The 16,685-nt window shown below is 36.4% G+C and overlaps 2 protein-coding genes across 3 annotated transcripts; one reads left to right on the forward strand and one right to left on the reverse strand.

Annotated features, from left to right (window-relative positions):
- Positions 1-463: 463 nt before the first annotated feature.
- Positions 464-9,208, reverse strand: LOC105329301 (ral GTPase-activating protein subunit beta). 2 transcript variants are annotated; one of them, XM_066089185.1, is made up of 13 exons: positions 8,968-9,208; positions 7,541-7,721; positions 6,998-7,089; positions 6,757-6,881; positions 6,445-6,624; positions 4,897-4,969; positions 4,614-4,787; positions 4,116-4,254; positions 3,254-3,391; positions 2,697-2,948; positions 2,371-2,521; positions 2,034-2,150; positions 464-1,839 (listed from the first exon to the last, which is right to left on the reverse strand). In XM_066089185.1, the coding sequence occupies exons 3-13, from the start codon at positions 7,028-7,030 to the stop codon at positions 1,722-1,724; spliced, it is 1,500 nt and encodes a 499-aa protein (XP_065945257.1). In that variant the 5' UTR covers positions 7,031-7,089; positions 7,541-7,721; positions 8,968-9,208; the 3' UTR covers positions 464-1,721. The 2 variants fall into 2 exon arrangements, with proteins under 2 accessions (XP_065945257.1, XP_065945256.1); XM_066089184.1 differs by lacking the exons at positions 7,541-7,721; positions 8,968-9,208 and adding an exon at positions 7,461-7,522.
- A 1,739-nt stretch (positions 9,209-10,947) lies between these two features.
- Positions 10,948-13,560, forward strand: LOC136276643 (uncharacterized). The gene is made up of 2 exons (XM_066089183.1): positions 10,948-11,125; positions 11,287-13,560. The coding sequence occupies exons 1-2, from the start codon at positions 11,103-11,105 to the stop codon at positions 13,316-13,318; spliced, it is 2,055 nt and encodes a 684-aa protein (XP_065945255.1). The 5' UTR covers positions 10,948-11,102; the 3' UTR covers positions 13,319-13,560.
- Positions 13,561-16,685: the final 3,125 nt, after the last annotated feature.

A 16,685-nucleotide genomic window follows, 5' to 3' on the forward strand; every position in this document is an offset into this window, starting at 1 on the left:
CTTTGGTAAAAAAAAACCCACAAGTACCGAGGGGTGCTACTTGGACCTATCCAGATCATGCAAGGTACACCAAATTTGTTTGATACAATTTACTTGCATTTGTTTTCTTATAAATTATTTTATATAAAGAAAGATACACATGTTCAACCAAGTTACGCCTTGATCAAAGAATGGTTAACATGACTACTGTCAAAAGAGTGAACTCAAATTATCCGCATTATCTTTACTGCAACCGTCTGTTTCCTGTTTACTGTTTTATTGCTAAGTTTCAGTAAACCATCACCCGTATAGGGTAAAATAACTGTTAAAACAGAACTCTTTAATAATATATATTTTTTGATTCTGCAAAATTACCATAAATATTGTTACCTATAATTCATTTTCCTCATTCACTGTATTGAGTTCTGCCTCCATTTTAAGATTCTCTATTGAACTTTTACAGTCAACAAACGATGACAATGTGTAAAGTATATATAATTAATAGCATTTATTTAACAACACAGAACAAAGATAATTAATATTGCACACAAATGAGAGGTCAAATCCTGATATCTAACCCTAAACACATGATATCTGGTCCTACTACACATGATATCCTGATATCTGGTCCAACTACACATGATATCCTGATATCTGGTCCTACTACACAGGATCTTTTTTTTACTTTGATCAGATCTGCAGTGCTTTTAATTCCACCATAGAGGATGGTCTTTTAAGAATCACAGATTGTTTCTTCTCTTCAGTGAGGGTGACTAGAATTCAGTACAATACAGCGTCCAATGAAAAAGCCTGTAGGATCTTGTCATATACAGCGTCCAATGAAAAAGCCTGTAGGATCTCACCATACGTCACTTATTCAAATATCTAACAAAATCTATGTTAGCAACCATGTGGTTGAATGATTAAAATGACGCACAAGAAAAATGATTAGCATTTACTATATGAAGTACGTGTACATCACTGATTGTATAACTAAGTTCATATAGTCATTAAAACCAAACTGGGTACTGTTAACCATGTATTATACTTGCATTAAATATCTTATCCGTTGATAGACGGTTATGAAATGAATAAATGTCCGCTAGCAAGTAGTGCTTTCATTCATTTTATACAGAAATTTCCAACACAGGTCTGAAACAATAATACCTATCATCAGCTGTTGCTTGAAAATCTACCTTACTTGGTTAGCAGCACAATAGAAGTTCAAATCAACAAAGGGGAGAAACCCTAGCTGTATAAAAATAAACAAAATATAATCCAACTTCATATACTCCAAATATATCATGCAATAACGTTTGTTCACATAATATCACATTCATCAACATTAGCACCACTAAACAGAAGCTGGCAACTAACAGAGAAATGTTGCAATTGGCCAAAATCAGTGTTTTCTTAGAATACAGCTCTCATTGTTACAAGGCATAAGTGGAGTGTAAAACAGCTGTTTATTAACCCTTTCAGGTATGTCTTGATGTGCCTCTCACAATTTTACCTAAATATTAACTCCTCGTGTTTATTTCCGAATCTATAGTACGTCTTGAAGACATCAAATTTTCTTAAAATATTCATTTCATGATTATCTTGTCCAAGTTCCTATCTGATGGTGTTTATAACTCTTCAGAGAGAATAAACATGAAACTTCGCTCTATATCAGTTAGAAAACCATATCATCAGATTTGACTCTTCCTTGGCCTCAGCGCACGATTTGTTCCTAGGAGCAATCACTTGTGAACATCTTGGAATAAAGCTGTGTAGAACTCGGATTCCGTCATCTTCAGATGATACTTGTCCACAATTTCCTGAATTTTTATTTTTCTCCTAACATGAGGAGGTTGATACCTTACAAAGAGAATAACAATCCCTAATATTAGGAAACATTTCTTGACAATGAATTGATGCAGAAATAGGTCAATTCTTGATTTTTCTGTTTCCGCCCTTAAGACATCTTAAAACTTAGGTGTGAACCTTGTATGTAGTTAAAACTTTTGTTTGAATCCATTGTATTGTAATACATCATCTTGATCAGTACTTACGAGTCGCTCTCTAGTCTTTTCCGACGTCCGATATTTATCGCCGTCTGCCGGACCATGGAGCCTAGCGTACGTCTGCTGACCACCATTCCAACAACAAGAGGAATCGCCATGGAGATCCTGTATTAGCAACAACAAAAAATTAAACAAAAAGCATTATTTCTACGAAATATCTTCCACTTCTCTTGTCTCCATTATCATATTGTAGTCTTTTGCAAATCCTGCAATAACTTGTGGAATGATTGTAAAATTATTCAATTAGCGACTCTCCATGCTATACATTAATTCTACGATTTCTACGAGTGATGAGTTCTGAGCTGTCACTGAGAGTTTGACTTACTTCCCAGTGTTTCCCTCCATGTGGATCCGGAACAGTCCGTTCTGTAGGGCGTGGATGTAGATCAGGAAGATGTCCTTGTCTTGTCTCATGGACGAGCTGCTGGTCGCAGTGTACTGCTCCAGACCCGTGCTGGTCATCGGAAGTAGGTCACCTGTAAAACAGTAAATAACCAAATTAATATAAATATTTAAGTAATATAAATACCCAATAACACATGAATCAGTGCAACAGATATATATCTTGAGTTGCTCTCATTGGTAACATCAACATTCTCTTTGATAATGTTACTAGAAACAAAGTCTTTGTTGACTTATGTAAAGAAATACCTGTGGGAAAATTTTCATGGTCCTCAAAGTTTTCCAGCCACACAATAAAAATTTTTGTGTCTGGTCCAATGGTCACAGTGGACGGTCGACCGAATCGTCGAGTACGGAAGGCGGGGGCGTCGTGGGGAGAACTCGGACTCTCCATGGTTTTATTGCGAGGCTCAGTGAGGGGTCTCTCCAGGGAGAGCGTGGTAGGCTTGGTCCCCCCTGGTCCCTCACTGGGGGTGCTGACAGAGAGTTGTGGAGACTTGTCTGGAACAAATCAACACTTATTGTATTTCTTGTCTACAGAAATATGCTGCAACTGGAAAAAGTGTCTACAGATTCTATTTGCACAAGACTTTACATCTTTTTAAGTTTATGCATATTACAATGCTTCACTGTATTCCTTATTCATAAATTTATGAGTCTTTAACCATAGGTTATAAAAAATCTTCACTATTGTTTAAAAATCTTCTTGCAAATTCTTTCACTGTGAACAAAGTGATGTTAGAGCACAGTGATAGCACCCATTGCATCACTTGATGGTTTGAATTTGAGTCAGTAGAGAGACGTACCCCCGTCGTTCTGCAGCCTGTGGAAGTTGTCGAGGGAGGGGACAACAAAGGCGACCTCTGAGGACACGTCCGCCCAGTACAGCACCTGTTGCTGACCGTCATAGATACTGCCTCCCGTCCCCACACGCGGGGCGTTCTCTACATAAATAAAAAGTCAGAGATTATATATAATCTACACTAGCTATAAAATGCATCATTGTTTTTACCTTTCAGTTTTATGCTTCTTTCAATTTTGAATTTTTTCTTTACTTGTATGCACTAAAAGGTCAGAAATTGGTTTCAATAAATCTAGCCGAATTTTTACCCTTTATTTGCAAATTTTAGAACACACTATGCATAAATTTTTAAACACCTCATACCAGTCACTGAATATTGCTCTTCTATTGAATATACTTTTGTTTGAGCCTCTTTATTATTCATCATTTTACTGTGAACAATTTTTGTCTAAGATATACCTTATGTTTAAATTTATAAGAAAAGCCTTAACTTTCTTACAAAGGGGTGTAACTCTGACCAAAATTAAATAATCTGAACATTACTTGGCACACAATATATCTTATGTTACAATACAGTGATAAATTTTGCAGTGACTGTTATGTTGACCCTTCTCTTGAGTCGGTTTATTGAGCCAGTTTATTGGCCCTTCTCTTGAGTCTGTTTATTGACCCTTCTCTTCAGTCTGTTTATTGACCCTTCTCTTGAGTCTGTTTATTGACCCTTCTCTTGAGTCTGTTTATTGACCCCTCTCTTGAGTCGGTTTATTGACCCCTCTCTTGAGTTGGTTTATTGAGTCCTTTTATTGACCCCTCTCTTGAGTCAGTTTATTAACCTCTCTTCTGTACATTGTAATCCTGATCAGTACCTTGGATATCCTCAGGCTGTGAGATTTTCCAGCTGGTGCTGATGTGACCGGTCCAGCCGGCATGTTTCTGTACGTCCACCGGCCAGCCCAGGGAGTGGAGGAACTCCAGGAACTGGCCCTGTATGCCACGCTGAGACCCCTGTCAACAAATTACCAACTTGAAGAAAGAATACAGGCTTCATGTGATACACAGTGTTTTAAATAACCACACATAAACTTAGCTAAATACCCCTTTTTAGGGTCAAATTTACAGAAAGGCTGGGCTGACAAGAAGTTTTAAATTAAGTTTCACATTCACACAAGCACATTACATACTAAACAGAACATCAAAGCTGTAGCAATAGTACTGTTCAACTTTTCTACTTTCTGATTTATTCTTGATACCCTTTACTTGTATAGGAAATAAACAACAACCAATGAACTATTGATTCTTTGGTCTGTAGCCCCTTGGTGTAGTATCTACTTCCTATGTGAATGTTTACACAGTTAACAGCTTACCACATTGCGTAGAATGTCCTGAGCCAATCGCTGGCCAGACTTGACATAGAACACATGAACTGTGTCGTTGTCACGGGCTGTAATTGTATCCAGCATCTCCAGGTCATTGGTCAGACCTGGATTAGTGGTATCCAAGGTAACCAGGGAGGGTGGAAGACTGGTGTTGCTCTGCTCCTTTGTAAAACAAAATTGAAAAAATCCTATAAAATCGTAACTCTTTCAAAATTTGATATAACTGCTCAATATATAGATCTGTTGCTGTGAAGATGACCTGTGAACTTACCTTGAGAGCCTCTAGTGACAGAAACCCATAATGAGACAGGAACAGACGGGCAGCCTGAAATTCCTCTGTTATTCTATAATTAATGAATATATATATTCAATATATATTTTGTCACTGACATACTGTAAATGTACTGTTAAATACTTACAAAGGGTGTTTATGCTCAAAAACTAACATAAAGTAAATATTATTTAACTCTCAAATTGAATAGATATTTATAAACCTTCTTTATGTTTTTTGTTTGGCATACAAAAAAATAAATTGCATTTGATGTTTACATTCAGTTAACTTTAATACTGCTAATCACTTTTATTGAAGATTTACACTCTGTATTAACTTAGGTATTTACTCTTAACCACTAGCTTTAGCAGTTTATACCTCATTACAGTTGGCACTCGATGGCTTGAACTTCGATCTCTCGAAGCTCTTGATCGTTCGAAGTGAAATCACGGTCTCGATTTTTTTTTCCATATTACTAAGCAAATTAACTCTTGATCTCTCGTACTCCGATCTCTTGAAGTTCTTGATCTCTCAAAGTAAAACCTGGATTCCGTTATATATATTTCATTGTTTTTCACTCTTGTTAACTCGAAGTTGTTGATGTGTGCACGTGCGACCGATCAAGCATATATTTATAGCTCTGCGTGGACCTTACCTAAACGGTCTAGTGAATGCCTGAGGGCTACCATGGTAGTGATAATTAGTTGATTACATAAGTGACACTACCCCTTGCTTCCTTCAAATGGTAGATAGGTAATTTGAAACTGATCTAATAGTTTCCACAACTTGCGAAAATTACGGTTTTTAAACCACTCTTTACTTAACATAACATTCTTAAAAGTTTTTTAATGTGAAAAAACCCCTAATAACCACACAACAAAGTTCTGTATTGTTTAAATGAATGTAGCATGAAATACAAATGAAATTATGTTACTCTATCCTTCCATGTTATAAATATAAACTTTAAGCTACTATAATTTTAGAACCAAAATGACCGGAACAAATATTTAAGGATTTTTTAAAAATTTCGATCTCTCGAACTCTTGATCTCTTGAAGTTTAATCATGGTCCCCTGAAGTTCAAGTTATCGAGATTCACCTGTACTTATTTTTAAAGGGTTTACACTTTACTATGTGAACTTACATTGTGGGTTTACACTTTACTCCTTACTTTGGAGGTTTACACTTTCGGACTTACTTTGGAAGTTTTCATTGAACCACTTACTTTGGAGGATTGCTTTATATTACTTACTTTGGAGGTTTACTTTATGCTACTTACTTTGGAGTTCTACTTTATTCTACTTACTTTGGAGGTTTACTTTATGCTACTTACTTTGGAGGTTTACTTTATGCTAATTACTTTGGAGGTTTACTTTATTCTACCTACTTTGGAGGTTTACTTTATGCTACTTACTTTGGAGTTCTACTTTATTCTACTTACTTTGGAGGTTTACTTTCTGCTACTTACTTTGGAGGTTTACTTTATGCTAATTACTTTGGAGGTTTACTTTATTCTACCTACTTTGGAGGTTTACTTTATGCTACTTACTTTGGAGGTTTACACTCAGTGTCTTGGTTGGGGAAGGGCATACTCTTCACCTCCTGCTGCTTTCTCTGACCAATCTGAGATTCAAATTGATCTTGCTTCTCAATGAAAGACTTGAGTTTGTTCAGCTCTGGGCGCTTCTCATCCGTTACCAACGATTCCAGAGTCGGAATACTTTTCTCCCTAAAACAGGAAATGACTTGAATTAGGTAGTTAATTGTACAACACCCTTAGTATTACAACACCCTTAGAATTAGCTTCAGTGCAAATAACTGGTAGGTGATCAATCGCATTATGTTGTCTGTATATATTTACGCCTTGGTGGCGGTCACTTTATCCACAGACTCAGGGAAGTTTCTGGGCTTGACACTGTGATGAGTTCCTACGTTCTCCACCGGCATAGGTCGGCCAGGATCACTTAGGTGGGATTTGGACGAACCCTTGAAAATAAGCAATCATAAATTAAATACTAGCCACAATTACATGTGTTATAATTACCTAAGTCATCCCAGTACTTTATAAGAAATCTATGACAACAGAATTTGGAAGAACTCACCCGTTTGATCCGTGGGGAGTGTCTGAGCTGCATCACCCAAGCATGTCGACCAAACGGTCCCCTAATCAGAGCCGTCACCGTGGGCAACAGGTCTACAACAAAAGTCAATTGATCATGAGGTTCCATCATCCCTGAAATACACAAGCTTCAAATATCTGCTACATGTAGACATGTAGATTTACTTTTATATACAAGACAAACCACCAGAGACAGGGGACATACCAAACCGACACCATCAGGATACAGCTGTGTGTCTGAATGATCCTCTTAGGGGAACCACCTTCTCTGTTTATAGCACATTCTGTTCCTTACCTTCACATTTACATGCATACTCATAGCTTGTTCTACCTATTCACATGACACCATCTTACATTGACAGAAATATTTACCTTCTATATTTCCCTGAGGCTGTTCCAACATATTTACCTTCTATATTTCCCAGAGGCTGTTCCAAAATATATACCTTCAATATTTCCAAGAGGCTGTTCCAACATAGTTTCATGTACCTTCTATATTTCCCAGAGGCTGTTCCAGCATATATACCTTCAATATTTCCAAGAGGCTGTTCCAACAATCCCACGACGATTGCGTTTTCCAGGACATAGTATCTGAAGGGGGAGCCATGTTCCGGCAAACAGCTGTTCCCCTTGGTGTACTTCAACAGGGATTTTTCGTCCAGCAGAGAAAACAGGGACTCGGGGCCACAGGGCGGGGGGAAAGCACCCTAAGTCAAATTACAGGTAAGCCATTAATGCTTGTATCTTAAAATATTAGACAATAGCCAGTTTAATGTCTCTTATTATTTTAGTCTTGTGGAAACATGACAAATACTGACAAAATATTGTATAATGAAATGATATTACATGTACAACAGTCAGATGTGGGTTGTTTTATCCTCATGAGTATATTATTGTTTGTTATAAATAATTTCAGTGAAGGTATGTAGTGGGATTCACTAACTTTAAATTTTTTTAACAAGATGATGCAGTCTAGTACAGAGAAATGAAATCAAGTGATCCAGAGCAACAAAATCACTAGATATTCTTGGACTGACTAAGGATTAATTCAGGCCAGTTGTACAAATATATGATACAAGGCGATATAAAACAACATTACAGGTACATGTATTTACCACCTGCTGTATGATACAGGTGAGACACATGCATGATACAGGTATTTACTACGTGCTGTATGATACAGGTGAGATACATGCATTATACATGTATTTACTACGTGCTGTATAACACAGGTGAGATACATGCATGATACAGGTATTTAACACCTGCTGTATGATACAGGTGAGATACATGCATGATACAGGTATTTACTACGTGCTGTATGATACAGGTGAGACACATGCATGATGCAGGTATTTACCATGTGCTGTATGATACAGGTGAGATACATGCATGATACAGGTATTTACTACGTGCTGTATAATACAGGTGAGATACATGCATTATACATGTATTTACAAATACTGTATGATACAGGTGAGATACATGCATGACACATGTATCTACCACAAGCTGTATGATACAGGGCAATGACACATACATGATACAGGTATTTACTACGTGCTGCATGATACAGGTATTTACTACGTGCTGTATGATACAGGTGAGACACACACATGATACAGGTATTTAACACCTGCTGTATGATACAGGTGAGATACATGCATGATACAGGTATTTACTACGTGCTGTATGATACAGGTGAGACACATGCATGATACAGGTATTTACTACGTGCTGTATGATAAAGGTGAGATATATGCTTGATACAGGTGTTTATTACATGCTGTACAATACAGGTGAGATATCTCTATGATACAGGTATTTACTATGTGTTGTATGATACAGGGCAATGACACAGGTATGACACACTTTATAATGATAAAGGTGTGATACAGGTATTTACCATGAGTTGTATGATGCAAGACAATGACACACAAATATAATGATTACCACGTGCTGTATGATACAGGTGAGGAGTCCTTCCGCGGCTTCCTGTACACGTTTGGAGGCCGGCTGTCGCTGCTTGTCCTGTTTATACTTTGGCGGATCACTGGCACGGTTCTGAAACACCACAAAACAAACATCACTAAGAGCTCATCCTGTAGGCCACCAGTCAACAGAGATAGGGCAAATTGTACTATTGGCGTAGTATATTACTTCAATTTTAAACCTAATTTCCTTATTTCATATTAATTTTTTACATCCTCCCAAAATAGTGGGGGGCCATCGCCATGATAATTCACTTTTTTATATGTAAATTTTTAAAAATTAGTTGCTGCGAGAAAAAGTAGGGGGGGGCAGGCCTCCCCTGATGCTACGTGCCTGTACCCTATACACCACAAAACAAACATCACCTAGAGCTCATACTGTAGGCTACCAGTCAACAGAGATAGGGTGCATTGTATACCCTACACACCACAAAACAAACATCACTGAGACCTCATACTGTAGGCTACCAGTCCACAGAGATAGGGTGCATTGTATACCCTACACACCACAAAACAAACATCACTGAGACCTCATACTGTAGGCTACCAGTCCACAGAGATAGGGTGCATTGTATACCCTACACACCACAAAACAAACATCACTGAGACCTCATACTGTAGGCTACAAGTCAACAGAGATAGGGTGCATTGTATACCCTAAACATGACATGACTCATTGGTGATTGTTGAGTCTTCATTATCAGACATTAATCAGCTAAATGTCTACAGATAAAAAGAGATCAACCTGAAAATAACAATTGGGGAACATTTCTGTCGAAATCAAAGGTACTCTCTGAGGGATTCTATGGAAATCTGCTGCTAAAGTCTATTTCAAATTGACAAATAATACCAACATTTTAAAGGCCTCGGGGAACATATTGCTTTCCTGTGCCACAACTCATTTTATCTATTTGTTCCTATGTAAAAATTCATACCCCAACTATGGTCCCACCCTACCACGGGGATTATGATTATGAACAAACTTGAATCTACTCTACCTGAGGATACTTCAAGTTTAAGCATTTCTGGGGAAATAATTTTTTAGAAAACTTTTCAAAAATGCAAAGTTTGCAAAAATTCCAAATTATTCTCCATAAAAGATGATATGACCCATCATTTTAACAAAATGTACCAAAATTGGTAAATGAAATTGACGCTGTGGTTCTGAAGAGGAAGTTAACCATAGGCCTTTACATTAACATACATATTAATATTGTAATGGTTTTCAAACAATAAGTTTTATTGTTTTCAAACAATTAGTCTGTTAGTTTTCAATGAATTTCATACATCAAACTCAATAACTGTTAAATTGATGCATTTTATATATTAGTCTGTTAGTTTTCAATGAATTTCATACATCAAACTCAATAACTGTTAAATTGATGCATGTTATATTTTCCAATAATCTTTAAATCTGCAACGAAGAGAGATTTCTGTTGTAAAATACAGTACTCTTTTTCCAGTGTTAGCGGTTTGTCTTTTCTGTTACATACATGTACGGTAAGTACAAAAACAACTTGTCTTAGGATTGGATATTTTCATGCCATTTGTAATCAAAGGCACAAACTGTGTTTTTGTACATGTACTAATTTACTGTAAAATGATAATTGAAAGATATCAACAAACAAACTGCTTTATTTTGAAAATTAATACAAAAAAACCCCGAATTATATCACTTTTGTTTCTTCAAAAATATAATTGGCATATCTTAATTTGAAATAGTTTCACAATCCAGTCCAAATAAATTCACAGTCGAGTCTGAACAAGTATTGAAGTTAATTCATTTCACCTTACTGTAAATTTTTAACCAAAGCAGGACGGACAAAATTGTAGGACCATGAATCCTATAATCCCCTCTTCCTCTGACAGCAAATAATTTCTAATTTAGTTTATGGAATTTTTGTATTTCTATATACCGGAACATGTTTTTTTTCATACAATTACAAATAAAATTAATCCTTTATAATCCAAACATTTTTCATTTCCTTAAATGATATCCTTCCGTTTTCAATACAGAGTTGTACAAGAAAATAGCAGCACATAAAATATAATAGCAACATAAACTTTCTCCTCAATAGATATCTGAATTCATTCAACATGGAGTCTTTCCCCCAACAAATGTAAGTGCATTAATTGGTATCCTAGTTGTTTCTTTAATGTATGCAATAAGACTACCTTTTCTATCCGATGAATTTGATTTGTTAGTATTATAATAATATTGTGAAAAGTTAAAATGAGAAACAGAAATATGTTTCCAATATATTCTTTCAAATAACAACAGATATAAGGGACTGCAGAACATTTCGGCGTCCATGTTTGTGGGACTGTGTAAGAAAGTGGGGACCTCACAAGAGGTAGCCATCATGAGGGCGACAGAGGACATCAGATATATGGTGGAGAGACGAGTGACACCTTATGATGGGATCATAACGATGATGAGTGGAAGTCATAAAGAAGGGTTCAGACTGAAGGGATCAGATATTGACTTAATGTACTGGTTCAATGACCACCGAGTGATCATGGACATGTCTCAGTCTGAGTATTACAACACAGCCAATACAGTCTTGATTCTCTCTGACAGTTCTGAAAGTCCACCAGGATTCACTTTACTCCAGTTACTGACACCATCAAGATACAGAGAAGTCCAATCAGCATGTGTCAGAATGAATGCCAGAGTCTATATATCTAGTTCTACATTCAGACAGGTAACTTGTTCAGCAGTATTTTCTAATTCTACTGTACATGGGCCGTGTGGTAGTGGTGATATAGCAGGAGTAGAATATGACACTGCCGTCTGTTTTGTTTGTGACTTTTGGCCTCAATCTGCCTCCTCATGGATAGACAGATGTCACTCATGGCCTGATCCTGAAGTTGTTGATGACATTGTCAGAAACGGATGTCACCTTGTAGCAATAGGACACCCATTAGGACCCCATGAAAATGAAGAATGGAGAATTTCTTTTTCACGGGCAGAATATAAACTAGTTTATTCAATGAGCCACTGTCAGTTTTTGACATATGGTTTGTTAAAACTTTTCTTAAAAGAAGTTTTAAATCAACAATCAGAAGAAACCAATAAACTGTTGTGTTCCTATCACATGAAGACAACAGTTTTCTGGGCGATTCAACAAAACACACTACCTCACTGGTGTCCACAAAATCTCCTGGCCGGTTTCTGGGTCTGCTTTAAACTTCTCCTTAAATGGGTGTATAAAGGGATCTGCCCAAACTTTTTCATCCCACAAAACAACATGTTTCTGACCAAGGTCTATGGCTCAGCACAAAACAGATTGTTCCTACAGTTACATGAATTGTACAAGAAAGGTCTGGCCTGTCTGTTACAGAGTTCCTCTATCAGGTCCTACATCATTCATGTCTTGTACAATCCTAGACTTTCTATTTGTACAGATGAGAGTATGATTAGGTCTGAAGTTGATTTTGATATGCTAATTTTTGCGACATTCTCAGCTGTTCGAATTTCAGCTAGGTCTCTGTATCAAACAACCAAAGCCATACACGTGATAGAACAGTTTGTGGAGTCACCAATGACACATCATCAAGTGGTAATAATACAGAGAATTACAGCCTTCATCCTTCAGAGCACTTCTTTTCTATTAATACAGAACATACACACTAATACAGGTGTCGACAAACAGATGTATATTGCAGACAAACTGTCCTGTCACATGCTCAAATTAGCAGCCAAGTTTGGGTGTGTATCTGACATGTTGTACATTGCCATGTATTATTACAAGACACTCAGATACAGGGAAGCTTTATCTGTTATAGAGATGACAAAGGTCAAGTTAGCACAGCCATATCTGATGTATAATGAACGTGTAGACAGAGAGAGGTATACTGAGGCTGTAGGGGGACAGTCCTGGTCTACAAAGATGAGACAGGCTGTAGCAGGGGATATCATACTTGACACCACAATCTGTTATATCAGTGAACTAATTCCAGAACAACAGTCTGCTCTACAGAACAGACGGCCTACATTAAATATCCCAGTGTTTGTAATGTTACACTTCCTAGAGTTCTTGTGTTACAGACAAATTGATACAACATTATCACAAGCAGCTCTAGATGAGCTACAGGTCCTAGTCCACCATGATCAGGGACAGTATATACTTTATATAGACAGAGACATCTCCTGGGAGATCCTGGGGATCTGTCAACAGATCACAGGGAACCTCCAGGCTGCTCTATACTCATACCAACAGTCACTGATCACACAGTATCCATTACAACAAATACAAACTGCCACACAGAGGAGAATACAGGACATAGTTCTGTCAACACAACACCAGTAAATAAATCAGTAATTTGTAATATCCATCAACAAAACCAACATGTACAGATCTATGTACAGATTTCTACACGCCAGTTAAAAAAACATGTACAAAGTAACATACCCCATCCATCCCTAAATCACAACTATATACCGTATACCTACATGTGTGTTGGAGGACAGTACATCAAATGTGGTTTATGCATGGTTTATGTGTAGCCTTTTATTCAGGACTTTCTTTCTTTATTTGTAATATTTTGAATAAAAGCAGTGTATTGTACTTTCTGGAGTTGTTTTATTTGGGTTATTTGTTATCATTAAGTTAGACTAACTCAAGGGAGCAGGTATACTCTGATAAGTTTAGTTCAATTTAATGCTGTAACAATATTCTCGAGGGACTAATATTTGATAACAGAGAGGGAATGAGCTATGTTTTGATGTTCAATTTTGATGAACCAGTTTTAAATAGTTGAATTTGTTAGGTATCACAGCTAGTGCATTGCTTTATCACAAATCTGATATATTTCCTTTTATAACTGATAATGAAATTGTATGCATGAAAAATAAAAATATCATGAACTCTTTAAAAAGAACATAGGAGTATATATACACTAGTAGGAAAAATATTCATCTCGAAAACTTCCTGGTTTATGCATGGTTTATGTGTAGCCCCTTATTTAGGACTTTCTTTCTTTATTTGTAATATTTGGAATAAAAGCAGTGTATTGTACTTTCTGGAGTTGTTTTATTTGAGTTATTTGTTATCATAAAGTTAGACTAACTCAAGGGAGCAGGTATACTCTGATAAGTTTAGTTCAATTTAATGCTGTAACGATATTCTCGAGTGACCAATATTTGATAACAGAGAGGGAATGGGCTATGTTTTGATGTTCTATTTTGATGAACCAGTTTTGAATAGTTAAATTTGTTATGTATCACAGCTAGTGCATTGCTTTATCACAAATCTGATGGGTTTTGTTTCGATAATCCATTTTGATGAACCAATTTTCAATTGTTGAATTTGTTAGGTATCACAAATCTGATGTATTTCCTTTTATCACTGATAATGAAATTGTATGCATGGAAAATATAAATATCATGCACTCTTTAAAAAGGACATAAAAGTGTTTACACACCTGTAGTAAAAATTTTCATCTCGAAAACTTCCTAGTAGTTATCTTTTTGTATAACTATGCAAAAATTGTGATAAAGTGTCAATTTTTTTATTGTGTGAACTCAGCATCCCCAATCCAAGACAAGTATGGGGCCTCAGAAGGGATTCAATGCATAACATAAAAATAATTATGTTACGAAAAGGCTGCTTTAGTGTAGTTAGTACCAACGTGAGAGTCAAGAGTTTGATATCCCATGTTATTATACTTTCATGTTAAATACTGAAATCTGATTGGTTTAGACGGAGTTGGTAATCCGTTCTATTACCCTCAGTGTTAGCAACACACTTGGCAAAGAGTAACACTATATAAATAGTGCCTATTTGGGAGGGTAACAGTTAAAATTGACACCCCGAGAAAACCATTGTCAACCGACGCGAAGCGGAGGTTGACAATGGTTTTCGAGGGGTGTCAATTTCAACTGTTACCCTCCCAAACAGGCACTATTTATTTTGTTATACTGAATGTCTTAATTTTTAAGAAAATTTTACCGCTTTTATATAGGAATAACGTGAATTCTACAGCGAACCGTACGCACATATTTTTCGCGCATGTAACATTTTTTAATGTTACCCGTTGCTAAAAGCGTTGCTAACGCTGAGGGTAATAGAAAGGATTATGAACTGCGTCTTAACCAATCAGATTTCAGTATTTAACATGAAAGTATAACAAAACGAATTGTTACATGCGCCTAAATTATGCGCGTACGGTTCATCGTAAAAATTCAATGCATTTCTAATTAAAAGCAGTATAATTTTCTTTAAAAATAAGACATTTAGTATAATAAAATAAATAATGCCTGTTTGGGAGGGTAACTGTTGAAATCGACACCCCTCGAAAACCATTGTCAACCGACGCTTTGCATTGCGTCGGTTGACAATGGTTTTCGAGGGGTGTCAATTTCAACAGTTACCCTCCCAAACAGGCACTATTTATTTATTGGTAATCTGCTTTGTTAGATTTTCTTTAAAAAAACCCAGAATGCACTGCACTTTTTCAGCGTAGTACATCTATGCTATATAAATCCTTTGATTACCATATGAAAATAGTTGAGTATTAAATATATATTGACAAACTGACAGGAGGCATAATAGAATTGAATGTACTTGTAAACAGTGACAGTAATTAATGTAAAGATTCAAAATGAGTAAATTGAGCACTAACCCCAACTGCCTTTTTAGAGAAGACTATCAGAGGCGGCGAAGAAAGAAAACATTATGAATTTGTAAAAGTTGGATTTGAAGTACTTCATTAATAAAATTGTTTTTTGCATTTCAGTATTTGCATAATACTGTAAACCCAAGTGCCATATAATATTTTCAATAGGTATTTGTGAAAATTCAGCAGATTTTGGTGATGTGTTTTCAATGGTGTTGTAATCTGTGAAGATTCTGCAGTTTTGGGGATGAAAACATGCAAGTGAGATCCTCTGTTACTTGTATTGATGAGATACATGTGCAGGTTCTACAGATTGTATAATACAGCACTGACATGCACATGCTTGGGGAGCAACAGATCTTAGCTCTACAGGAAAACTTGGGTGGGAGATATGACAAATTCTACCCACAGAGCTACAGATCTGCAGATAATGTTCACAAAGTTCTTCACTGCTATAAAAAGAGGAACATATACTGTGAGATCATTTTTATTCGTGGAGGTCAAATTTCGTGGAAAGCAAAAATTTTCCTGGTTCGTGGGGACATAATTTCGTTGGTAGGAGGTTCTATTTTGTAAATAAATATTATATGCGTGCGTATACCAGTATACGTTCCTGGGGATGTACATTCATGGGCAAGGGTTACCCATGAAAGCCACGAACATTGGTCCCCCATGAACAAAGATGATTCCACAGTACTTGAAACATAAACCTTTTAGTTCCTCAGGGGCCATTATTACTGCAGGAGGCATTTTAATGGCATATGATTAGTATTTTGCTAATGAAAAGACCCACTTCATTAAAATCATAAATATAATAGCTGAAGTTCATGAATCTAAGATAGATAGTAGATAAACAGTACCAATTAAATTGAGAGAATATGCAATGTATACATATAAAATCTGCAACCTGAGTAACATTCAAAATGCACATTAATAAGTTTCACATTAATAATATTGTAACAATATAAGGCATCAAATATATCTGATGTATATGTAGAAAGAGTTGCCATGAGAGTGACATGGGGCAAAAGAAGAAGAGACTAGGAATGAGGGACTAAC

Source organism: Magallana gigas, chromosome 6, assembly GCF_963853765.1.
Source record: "Magallana gigas chromosome 6, xbMagGiga1.1, whole genome shotgun sequence".
NCBI classification, from domain to species: Eukaryota; Metazoa; Mollusca; class Bivalvia; order Ostreida; family Ostreidae; genus Magallana; species Magallana gigas.

Coding starts and splice junctions, on each gene's coding strand:
- LOC105329301 (XM_066089184.1), bottom strand. CDS start 7,491: ATGTTGGAACAGCCTCTTGGAAATATTGAAG. Junction 6,625..6,756: donor AAAGTGACCGCCACCAAGGC/GTAAATATATAC, acceptor TTCCTGTTTTAG/GGAGAAAAGTATTCCGACTC. Junction 4,788..4,896: donor TGTCACTAGAGGCTCTCAAG/GTAAGTTCACAG, acceptor TGTTTTACAAAG/GAGCAGAGCAACACCAGTCT.
- LOC136276643 (XM_066089183.1), top strand. CDS start 11,103: ATGGAGTCTTTCCCCCAACAAAT. Junction 11,126..11,286: donor GAGTCTTTCCCCCAACAAAT/GTAAGTGCATTA, acceptor AAATAACAACAG/ATATAAGGGACTGCAGAACA.